Here is a 12,102-nt window from a genome sequence, read left to right as displayed (position 1 = left end):
GCTTTTTGTTCATGGTTTGACCTCTAGATCAATTTGGCATCTAAATCTGGAAACATGATTCTTGGTCAAAGTTCATGTGCAAATGGTACCATCAAATATCCTGTACAGGCATAGGTCACAATTTCCCTCCCCCATAATTCGGTCAAAAATCAACCGATTTTCATAAGGTTTGGCTTTTCGGTCATGGTTTGACCTCTAGATCAATTTGGCATCTAAATCTGGAAACATGATTCTTGGTCAAAATTCATGTGCAAATGGTACCATCAAATATCCTGTACAGACATAGGTCACAATTTCCCTCCCCCATAACTCGGTCAAAAATCATCTGATTTTCATAAGGTTTGGCTTTTCGGTCATGGTTTGACCTCTATATCAATTTGGCATCTAAATCTGGAAACATGATTCTTGGTCAAAATTCATGTGCAAATGGTACCATCAAATATCCTGTACAGACATAGGTCACAATTTCCCACCCCCATAACTCGGTCAAAAATCAACCAATTTTCACAAGCTTTTGCTTTTTTTTCATGGTTTGACCTCTAGATCAATTTGTCCACTCGGGTGGAATTTCCAACAAGTCCGTCGTTGCTTGCACCTGCATCACATAAGATAACTTCAGTTTGGGCTGCGCGTAGAGTCAGGGCAAAGAGTTTTATATAAAGGCATGACTTCTTTCTGGGTTTTCAGTTTATTATATCGTATTATGCGCTAAATATATATTAATATGTAATTATTCTTATTGTACAAATAGTGTGTGGATGTTAGGATTATGTGAACGGGAGTGGGGGTTCACTTAGCATAGAGTATGTTTCAGCCCTGATATGGTGATGGGTTAATAATAGCTTAAGATTAAATGAGACAGGCAGCTCCTTCAACTGACTTGGACTGAAGGAATGTGTCCCACCATTGAGATACTCGTTGTCCAATGAGGGTCTTCAACAGAAACTCCATAACTACGTATACGTTGCTAAGTACTTAGGTAGGTACGACAGAATGGCCACAACCGCAATCAAACTCAATTGAAATTACAGTCCAAAGTGTTCTGCTCGGTGGTTGTGGTGCGAATGCGACTCTGATCGCTCTGGGAGCGCTGGAGCCGGCCGCCGCGCCAGCCACTGCGCCAGCGCTTGATGCAGTTAAACAGGGACCAATTGATGCTCTTGGTGCGGGTCACCACATAAATGTACGGATCCAATGTGAAATGTACCGCCATGAGGACATCGGCTACAACAAAGAACGGATGCGCCGCTCTCACGCGATTCTCCTTTATGGCCAAGGGTATGGCAATCTGCGGGAGAAGAGCGTTAATTGAATACTTATTGATGTAATCCGATTTTCCGTTTCTACTGACCATTTGCGGCATCCAGCATAAGACAAAGCTGAGGCTTAGGAATGCCATTAGCTTGGCAAACTTGATCTCATCCGGGGATGTTGCGGCGGTCATGGTCACGCTGTTGCTATGATGGAATTGCCTTGGCGGCGGCAGATTGTGATGGACGCTGCCGGTGCTATACTGGGCCTGGTAGAGCGTTGTGCCGCTGCTGCTCTCCGCATCGATGGTGCGTATGCTCTTCTCGCGGCCAACCAGATTGTAGTTCATATGCCGTTTGGTCGTGCGACTGCGTCCGATGATCCACAGGACGCGGGCCACAAACAAATTGCAGACGACAATCACAACGCACAATAGGCTGCCTGTTATGGAACGGAAAGATGCCACAGATGAGCGGGATTCCTTCAATGGAACACTTTTGTATAACTCTTACCAAAGACCATAAAGAATATGGAATAGGCATTGTTTGATGCGCCAGTCGCATCCCGATAGCGTATACATTTCACGTGCTTCGGATTCGATTCGTTAATGTAGGCGCCAAATCCGACAAATGGCAGAAACGTAACAATTGCGGCCACCAACAGGATGCTTCGTATGCTCTTCTGGATCAGCTCGTAGGTGATGTGCTGGACAGAGTTGCACGATTAAGATTTGTTCTGTGTGTGTGTTCGATTTAACTGCGCAAACTTACCTTGTGATAGATAAAGGGACGTGCCAGGGCCATGCAACGCTCGGCAGCCATTATGGCGGCTATGCAGCCGGAGTTGACGCCAAAGAAACGCCACACCACGTGCCCAACGCAGTCGAGTCGCAAAAAAAATGGCACCAGCTCCGGAAAACTGTACTTGAGCAGCGCTGCGCCAGACATGCCCAGCAGACCCACCAGATCATTTGTGGCCAGGCAGCTGTGTGGGAGCAAAAGAATGGTTGTGGAATTAGGCCGACACATTGAGTGGGATCATAAATTAGCACACTTTGCGACGGGATAAAGCCCTTTATACTCTTGCAGAGGGTATTCCAATATTGGCAGGAAATTTGCGGCGCATAGAAGGAGATGTCTCCGACCCTATTAAAGACCATTTACTCAACGGTTGAGTTGATGTCGCTGTGTCCAGAATGCAAACTATTCTCGCCTATATAAATGAACGTCTGGAAGACAATATATATGTTGGAATCGGTCGGATCGGATCACTATATCAAATAGCTGTCATAGAAATATGTCTTAGTTTTCAAGATATCTTGACCAACCTTTTCTTTTATCCTACATTTCAAGCTTCACTACTCCGAAAAACCTGGAGGTCACAGTCTCTGCAAGGGTATTTCACCTTCGGCATGCCGAAGATGGCAATTATTTTTTTGTTTCCTGTTTGGACTCAAATGAAAGACGTGCTCGGCCTGTGGCCGAGTTGTGCGTGCTGAGCTCGCCTTTGGGTCACAAAATTGGGGGCTGTGGACTGTAGGCTGTAGGCTGTGGGTTATAGGGTTTTCGGGGCTCGTAAATAGCGCAATTAAAGTTTTTTACACAATAAATGTGTTTAATGATGTCACATTTATAATTCTTATCGATGGTCGAACAAATTGCGACGCACTCAGAGACTAGACCAAGTGGAACTAACTGACCAGGCGCAAGCTGATAATGATTATTGCCATATATAATGCTTTTTGAATACCGGTACGCATAATATCCGGTACATTAGCTTTCTTAGTCACCTTTGGTATTAGCCTTGATTGCTTAACATCTGTTTAATACAATACTTCAGACCATTGCAAATGTTTTATAGCTGATTGCAAACCTATAAACCAAGGCATTCGACTAAAGAATGTTCAAGTAAATACGTTTGTTTTTAGCTATATCTCTATATAAATTTATAAAATTGTTTGTCGTGAATTGATTGACTGAACCGACAGATCAATGAAGTTGAACTAAACTGGGCTTTATTTTTTATATAGGGCTGTGTTTTATGGTCATTTATAACAAATGCAGCCCAAATTTGCATTAATTTGTACCCCCTTGCGCTGGAAATTAGCAAAATCGTATTTGTCAACATCGCCCTACTATGCGATTCTCATGAATTCAAGCAGGCCTTGCACGTTTTCATGCTTTAATTATAAATATTAAGTTCAAAAGCTGTGTTTGCTATCTAAAAACCATTTTCTCTGCACATATTCTCATACCAATTTAATTTGCTCTTTTAGTGATGTGTGTATATATATACAAATCTGCCTTTCTCCTACTAATGGATGAATATATGATAAATGTGCGTCGGAGTTTGGGGTAAGTACATTTTTACATATGTATGTTTATATACCGAAAAGAATACAGTACCTGGAAGATTAATCTTACAGGGAATACATATACTAAGAAAATCTTACGAAATTTGTGCGGTTATGGGAGCTTTCACTGTATACGTTAAGGAAAAGACCTGGGTAGGAATTTTCTTTCAGTGAATTAAAATATTCAATCGATACTTATGAACTTTACATATCTATATGCTTGGGTGATAATCAAGTTATAAGATATCTTACAAAAGCATACTTCCCTAACATTCAATTCCAATTGAAATAATGTTTCCCTCACTTTCTTGCATTATAAAAAACAGTTCTTCAAGAATCTGCAAAAATACTTCTACAGAGCATTTCACATTCGTTGCAATTCTCTCAGAAATCTCTTGCGAACGTTCAGATAGACAACAAGTTCTCCGTCTGTCATCGCGAAGGCACATTTTTCTTTTTCCAGAACCATTCAAAAAAAGAAAACGTCACTCGTGTCACATAAGAAAATCATTTGTCTCTGCTATAAATAATTGTTTTCAGCTCTCGAACAGAGCGGGAAAAAATCGAATAGATGTGTAGATTACAATAAGGGGCAATCGATGGCAAAACTAACAGATTCCGACAGTATTTGCTGAACTCAAGATTGACCGCAGCCATATTCGAACACAGTTCGTGTATATCGATGCAGATATAGTCACAAATTTTAATTACAAATGCGATTTATGGTGGGCTGTAAACTTTTTGTGTGTACACAATATTTTGCATTAGGGCGCGCGTGAGTTGCTATTTTATTGAAAAACTGAAATGTTTGAGAAATTTTTGCTAACAACAAGAAAAATACGACTGTCGACTGGCACGCCGAAAGCTGAATACTCTGGCAGACATGAGATTTGCGGTTGTGCGAAAAGAATTGTGAAACTCGAAATTGTTAAGTTTGGTTCGAATAACTCTACAAACAGAAATTGTATCCATACAAAAAATCTGTTTTGTTCAATTTTTTCTAAAGAGCTATGTGATATAGCAGTCAGATGTTAATTAAACTTAGCCCTTATGTAAGAATTAGAATTTGTGTATAGAAACTTTAGTTAATGCATTCAAATAAACAGATAGGAATGTACATATAAGTACTATATATTTTCGATATTTTAAAACACTTAAAATACAAATGGGGTTTAAAATAAAGTTTAACTTAGTTCTCGACTATATGATATAGTGGTCCGATAATAAAAAAGTTTACTACAATATGTGGAACATGGTAGAATTCCTGTATGCCAAGGTTAAGGTTAAGATATTAAAAAAAAATAAAATATTATATAGTGGTCCGATGGTGATAAGATTTAGCTTATGTTTATGGAGCATGCTGAATGCCAAGTTTGGTCAAGATATTTTGAAAAAATTAAAAGGATAGCTGTATCGTCTCTATCAATAATATATTTGTACCTCTCTGCAATTACTCTGTGACGTGACAAAATTGGGATGCCCCCCGGAAGAGTATATCATTCGAGCAGCGGAAGAGCGTGTTCATAAAACATATACGATGTGTTCACACGCTTTCATTTAGGACCCGATTTAGGCACAGTCTCGAGGGCCTCTATATGCGAATATATAATTGTTTTGGCGTCAAGTGTCAAACTGAGCGCACAAGTTCATCAATCAAATCAAGCTGAGATCAAAGCGGTTACATTATTATGTCCCTTGAGCACACACACGCACACACACACACACACACGCGCACAGCCCGGATAATTTGGTCGAGGGCTCAAATTGCTGTTTGTAGGCACTTTTCGGATTTGAACAAATTATGTTCAAGGCGTAAATTGATGCCGGCTAAGCCTGTGGCCTCCTTTTGATGGAAAATGCCGAAAAAAATGTCATAACAGGCTGTATCCAAAAAATATATATGTAAATATATATTCAAGTGGCTGCCACAAGTGTTGCGTGGCTCCCGATAAAACTAAATCAAATGCCGTTTGGTCAGGGCAAATGTATATATTTAGATAAGATATGCAAATGTAATTGAATACGAGGGCTGTCTTTAATGATGTGCTAACGGTTAGGATTTCACATTTTAATTGAAAAATGTGAAATTTTCTAGAATTTATTGAGTAGCATTTGATACACGAGCACAAAAAAATGCCTCAACAATGCATCATGCCAAAAATGAAATGAATTCGAGAACATTTTTGTGCAATATTTAATTACGGATTTTGGCAGGGATTATCAAGAGCAGAGTGCATCGATTAATTTATTTATTTTATTTTTGGCAATGAAGCACAACACTTAGCCACAGTGAAACGCTGCTATAGGGAATACAATATATAGTTCGTAAACCATTTGCCCTGCCAAAGATTAAAGAAAACGTATAGTTAAATTTTATAACAAGATCTTTATCAAATCAAATTGTGGCGGGGAATTAGAAGGGTCCGAAAATTCAGAAGAAAATAGTTTGATAATATATTTATGATAAGCGCTTCTCAAAATATAGTTCAAGAGTTCTCAGAAGTGTATTCAACTTCATGGAGAATTAACTATATCTTTTTGTAAAGCCATTTTTATACCCTGAACCCATTGAAAATGGGTAAAAAGGGTATAATGTATTTGTGCAAATGTATGTAACAGGCAGAAGGAAGCATCTCCGACCCCATAAAGTAGATATATTCTTGATCCGTCCGTCCGTCTGTCCGTATGTATGAACGCAAGGATCTCAGAAAGTATAAGAGCTAGAGACTTGAAATCTTAGCTGTAGGTCCTCCTAGTCCCCGCGCACATCGAGTTTGTTTCCGATAGTCGATCACTTGTCCCGTTTCCAAGATTTCGATAAAAATCGATATCGAAATCCTGTTATTTGAGCAATTTCGGCAAATAATATGAGCTAGAGTCACCAAACTTGACATGTAGCTTCTAGAATAAGTATTATCTTAGGAGGCTAATAATTAATAGATAATTAGATTGATCAAAGTTATTCCGATGATAATAATAATATAAATATTGCAAATTATAGTAGTAAAGAATATATATTGATGAAGATAATAAAATCAATGATATTTTTGGCTTAAGCCCACTGAAAACCCCTCCTCATTAGGACTATTTCCACTTCAGAAAAGGAAAAATAAAAATAAAAATTTTTGATATTAATAATAATAATTATATTGATAATAATAATAAAAATTATGTTGATAATATTGATAATAATAACAAAACAAAAATAATAATTATAAAAATAACAACAATAATAATAAAAATAACAATAATAATAATAAAAATAATAATTATAATTATAATAATGATAATTATGGGTATAATGACAGTAATAATAACAATAATATTCAAATAAGTACAAGAGGAATACCAAATTCAATTAGAGTAGTAATGGTGATAATAGTTATAATAATGATAATGACAACAATGATAGGGATAATGTCAAAAAATAATATTAAAATGAATACAAAAAATTAATAAAAAATTAAAAAAAAAAAAATGCCGCACAATATCAAAGGCAACCCCTCGTATTTAAGTTAGATTTTTGGGAGCACAAAGCTCGCGAGCGCTCCACTAAAATGCAAAGTGGACCCGCACAATATCCAGCAAGTTGAACAAACCTCAACTGCCATGAACCCAGAGAGCACAGCTATGCATGTGACAACTATTGCTAGACACAGTAGCACCTGTGTGTGCGTGTGTGTGTGTGTGTATACATATGCATTTGCGCATTTTGTTAATTGTTAAACTTACCGCAACATGAACGTGTATTTGCTGTTTTTGTTATGCTTTTTACGCGCCAAAATAATCAATGCCAGAAAATTGCCCAGCACACCGATACCCATGACAATCATGCTACCTAACAAACGCTGGCGATTCTTGTACAAATCATTTGCTGAAGATGGCGTTGAGCTATTTGTGGCCAATTCGGTGGCCACTTGCAACAGTTGGCCCGCAGGCGTTGTGGCATTGTTGGCGATAGACATCTTTGCAGCGGCTGTTGCGTCTTTGAAGCTTTCCAGTGAAAATGTCTTGGCACACACGCCACAACAATTTATTTAATTTATTATTGCTCTTTTTGAATTGGTCAACTTTAGTTGTTGTTGTTTTTGTTGCCACTCTGCTGCTGTCCGTTCGTGCAACAGCTGGAAACTAGTTTCGATCGGTTGATTAACGCGTTTTCGGCCACTTAATTTAACATTAAGCAGTTCAGCAATTGGCTTTGGCATTAGCCGTAAATATATATTTTGCCAGTTACGCACGCGCGATTCTTGGAGCACACACACAAACACAGGCATACACTACGTTGCAACGTCTCCGAGATAATCCGTGCCGCGCACCGTCTGCAGCGAGCAGTCGATTTAGAATGACGAACCGATAGCCAGCCTACGATGATGACAATGACGCTGACTGCGCTGCCGCTACCTCTGCCGCTACCTCTGCCGCTGCCTCTGCTGCTGGTGGGTGGGAATGACAGCCAAAGTTCCTTGCCAGGCCGACGACGACGACGATGGCGACGATAACAACGCTCAACAGTTGGCACACGCCGACTTCGGAGCTGCTCGGCAATTTCGGTTGATGAAACAACGTTACCGCCGCCGTCGCCGCTGCTGGTGGTCGCACCCCTGCGCCTCATGCCGGCCATTTAAAATGCGCAGCCAGTGCCGAACGCCAGCGTTAACGTCAGCGTCAACGTTGACTGTGGCAGCAAAAGCGTGTGCGGTCGCAATAACTAGCCGATTTGTATACCCTATGCACAGAAGTGAGCAGAAGTATATTGGGTTTTTGACATGTCCGACTGGGAGACTTGAAACTTGATAAAAATACTTTAGGGACTCGGCCCGGCAAAGCCTGTTAGTAAATATGTGCGGGTTAAGTTATTTTCCTTAAAGATCACACAATCCACTTCCACCCATTTCCCGACCGTAACAAATTAAATAGGTATATTTTAATTCGATCGGAATAAAGCGAAAAAGGCCCATTCAAAGTTTCCCGCCCTAAGGAATGGTATTTAAAAATCGTTGAGTACGTTTTTATTTGCTTTTGTAAACCAACCTTGTACCCGCATTTTTCATCCAAGAGAAGGTGAAACATGTTTCCAATGATTATTCACCAAGTTCTTGGAAAATGAACTTAATATCAATTGAATGGTAAACAAAAAAACTTTTACGCATGCGTGTTCCGCCCATATTCCACAGATCCGAGTGGAAAATCGCTGAAATACGTGTATTCATTAAGTTGTTAAGCGTGGGCAATTAGAGAAAATGTATAGGAACAATTAGGAACAGGGACTCGATGAGCGCCTCCAAAAATTGACATGAAAACATTCACTAGGGTCGTGGGATATGATAGGAATCTACAGCTCCAAATAAATGTGACCTGTTTAAAAAACTGTGAACGTGTATTAAACAGTCAGTAATAACCGACTGTAATATTCTTACCTGTTGATGTTTGAATACTCTATAAATATAATTGAAAAGCCCTAACAACAGCGAGAGACAGAGTGGCAGCTGGTGCGACTGCTGATAGATCCCACGGGCTACTGATACTGGATGTGGTTGCATTGTAAATTCCCGCAGTTAATCGAGTCTACCAGAATAACAGCTATAAATAATGGGGCATAAAAGCGGCCCCAACTTGTCAAGCTGAAGTCGTTAAATATCTCAGAGCATTAAACAAATATTAACTACTTTCTCTGATTTCAAATAAATCAAAATGAATAGAGTATTTGGAATGCGGTGTAAGTTTCAGTTTCAGTTTGTTTTCCATTAGCTATTTATTTTGCGCCTCTCAACAATTAACAATTAAAATGTTTTGTTTTTGCAAAACGTTCGTGTGCGGCTTTTGACTCGAGATTTTGGCACATTTAAGAATGCAATCGGCTAAATTAACAATTAACGCAAACAGTCAATAATCGCAATGGCCGCTGCGCGAAATGGTTGAGTTAAGATCAAAGAGGCGCATACGAAATGCATTCTAAATGCGATATTATCCGTAAAGCGAAACGGAAGTGAGCACCAAGACGCCGCTGCTGACAGCGACGTCGACGCCAGCTGCGACGTCGGCAGCCTGCCTCTGTGTGTATGCGTGTCCAATTTCGGGACAATGCGGCGTATGCGCAATGTGTATTTAATTTAATGTCGATTTACACACACATACAATTTCCCGGAATCAACTGTAGCCAGTCTGTGGCCAATAAATTCATGAGCCGACGGATGCTGACGCAGTCCTGGACGCCCAATCGACCCAACAGGAGCGTCACGCAGCGCCAGGGCCATGGAAAACCACAGGCGACTATTTTTAGGCCAATTGGCTCCAGGCAAAGCACAAAACAAAGCCCAAACACGAAACATGCCGACTGTGACTCGGACACAGAATGCGTTTGACTAATAGATTTCGGGGAATTTGTATTTGTATCCCTTGATAACCTAGTGCCGCTCGGTTAATTGTGTCGCACCCCCCCCCCCCTCCCTGCAAAAAAAGGAACAAATAAGGAGGAAGAAATTCAATTCCTTTTGCCAAAGTCATATTTTGTCGGCTCTTTTTGGGGGCACATAAAAATGACTTTTTTGGCAGCTTGCGTGGCTGCAGCAGCAGGTTGAGTGACCTCTGAACCCCTCACACACACACACACACACACACACAGTCGCACTCACACAGCAAGCGGCGGTTGTTTGCAAAATTAAATTCATAAATAATAACGTATTATTTGCTGGCCCTTTTCATTCATTTACGCGCGCGCCCCCGTCCCGACTAGTTGGCTCCCTAAAGTGCCTGATTAATGGTTGACAGTCGACTCGCCTCCAGTCTGGCCCAGAATTTGGTCTCTCTAATAATTGACAAGCACTTTGCACTATATTCAATCCAAGTGCAATAAGATAAAGCTCCTAATCCCGCTCAAACAACGATATTGAGTTATTGTCTTTATATATCACAAATTACTTTTGTCATACCCCGGGTTATATATGTTAGGTAGATGCGACATATAGGAAGTGCTGATAAGGTAAATTTCTGTTTAAATGAAAAATATGATTGCTTTATAAAATCACTGAGTCACAAGCTGTCCACACTCAGTTCACGTGCCCAACTTTTTGGTCTGTAAATAAGATACAACTTGCAACATTCCCTACTGACAAATAAGATTCGCAAGAGTTTGGAGTAAAAGCTTGGAGAAGCGTTTATGCCCTAACTTTACTAACAAAATTTGGGAGGAATCGTTTTTGAGACTGACTCGATCTAGATAGATAGAAAGTCATCGCAACTTAAACTTTAAATGTAATAGGAACCAAGTCTTCGGACCGTATAGCCGACAATATTCTTTGCTTTGCTCTACAAAGACAAATAAATAACAATATTTAAGTCTATATCCACAGCAATTCATTTTTCAGGGTCAACTTAATGTCTGGGGCAGTGGCAATTGACTTCTTTCCTCTACTTATTTGCTTTGATTGTCACAGCGACATACCATATGATTTATGAGTCCGCAGATACCAGAGACTGATAACATGGTACGCTTATGACTGATTGGGATAGTCCCAATCAAAACTATATAATACAAGAAAACCATAATTCCTCAGAACATCCTATGGCTGACGTCTATTGAAAATGTTTTCTTAAGAAAGCGCTGACTAGTTGTAGTTAGATGCTGAATTTCGTAGAAAAAATGCGCAGCTCTGCGAGCTTCGAGAAACTTAGGACTGTGCTGGGCTGGTCTGGGCATTGGCTTGGTCGTCATGCATCAATGTCATCCAGCTGCAGTTGTTGTTGTTTATGCCGAATGCATACTGTGACGTGAAACGCATGCAAACTGCAGCCGTGAATAAATTAGCAAACGGAAGCTGCAGCAACAATTGGACACACGTTGGATCGTGTCCAGGCGAAGCAGTTTGGCGGCACACACATTGCTTTACATTGGCGACTATTTAGCATAACAAATAAATAAGAATTTTAATTGTATTGCGCTACTGCGATACTTGGCCAGGGGGCAGGCATCTCAGAAAGGCGCGTAGCCAAAATTAAAATAAAAAGCACACAAGAAAGCATTACCAAGTTTTTAATATCAAAACATTGGGCATCATCAGCGGCATTTTAATAGCTCGATAAGTCGCTTACAATTAACATTTTATCAATAGAGCCTCCCAAAGCAAAGTATCGCGCCCATTAAAGCGGGCCGGAATTAAAGCCAATTGGTATTACAAGCACGCAGCCACAAATTGTTAAACGCGTGCAAAACCAAAACGGGCAAAATACAAAAAAAAAATATGATGACATGGGCCCACAAAATGTAGATATAACTATAGATAAACAGAGTGTATATATTTTTGTATATATGTTTGTGCATTAATGTATCTGTGTGAAATGCAAATGATTTAAAAGCGCGACTAAACAAACTGGAGCTGAAAACAAAATGCCACAAATTGAAAAACACGGAGGCGACACAAATGCATTTGTAATTTTTGTTTTTGGCGCCTTTTGGCATGAGGTATATATTTTAGTATATATACATATATATCGATATA

The 12,102-nt window shown here is 39.7% G+C and overlaps 1 protein-coding gene across 1 annotated transcript; it reads right to left on the bottom strand.

Annotated features, from left to right (window-relative positions):
• Positions 1–673: 673 nt before the first annotated feature.
• On the bottom strand, positions 674–7,934 carry LOC135430573 (prostaglandin D2 receptor). Its single transcript, XM_064685296.1, has 5 exons — positions 7,337–7,934; positions 2,022–2,235; positions 1,764–1,956; positions 1,352–1,692; positions 674–1,288 (listed from the first exon to the last, which is right to left on the bottom strand). Exons 1-5 carry the CDS (start codon positions 7,567–7,569, stop codon positions 1,016–1,018), a joined length of 1,254 nt encoding a protein of 417 aa, XP_064541366.1. The 5' UTR covers positions 7,570–7,934; the 3' UTR covers positions 674–1,015.
• Between the last annotated feature and the right edge of the window lie 4,168 nt (positions 7,935–12,102).

Source organism: Drosophila montana, unplaced genomic scaffold, assembly GCF_035044405.1.
Source record: "Drosophila montana isolate Dmon_TW-CO22-7 unplaced genomic scaffold, ASM3504440v1 contig_3029_1, whole genome shotgun sequence".
NCBI lineage: Eukaryota > Metazoa > Arthropoda > Insecta > Diptera > Drosophilidae > Drosophila > Drosophila montana.
The sequence above is the reverse complement of the archived record's forward strand: the minus strand, read 5'-3'. Positions and strand labels throughout refer to the sequence as shown.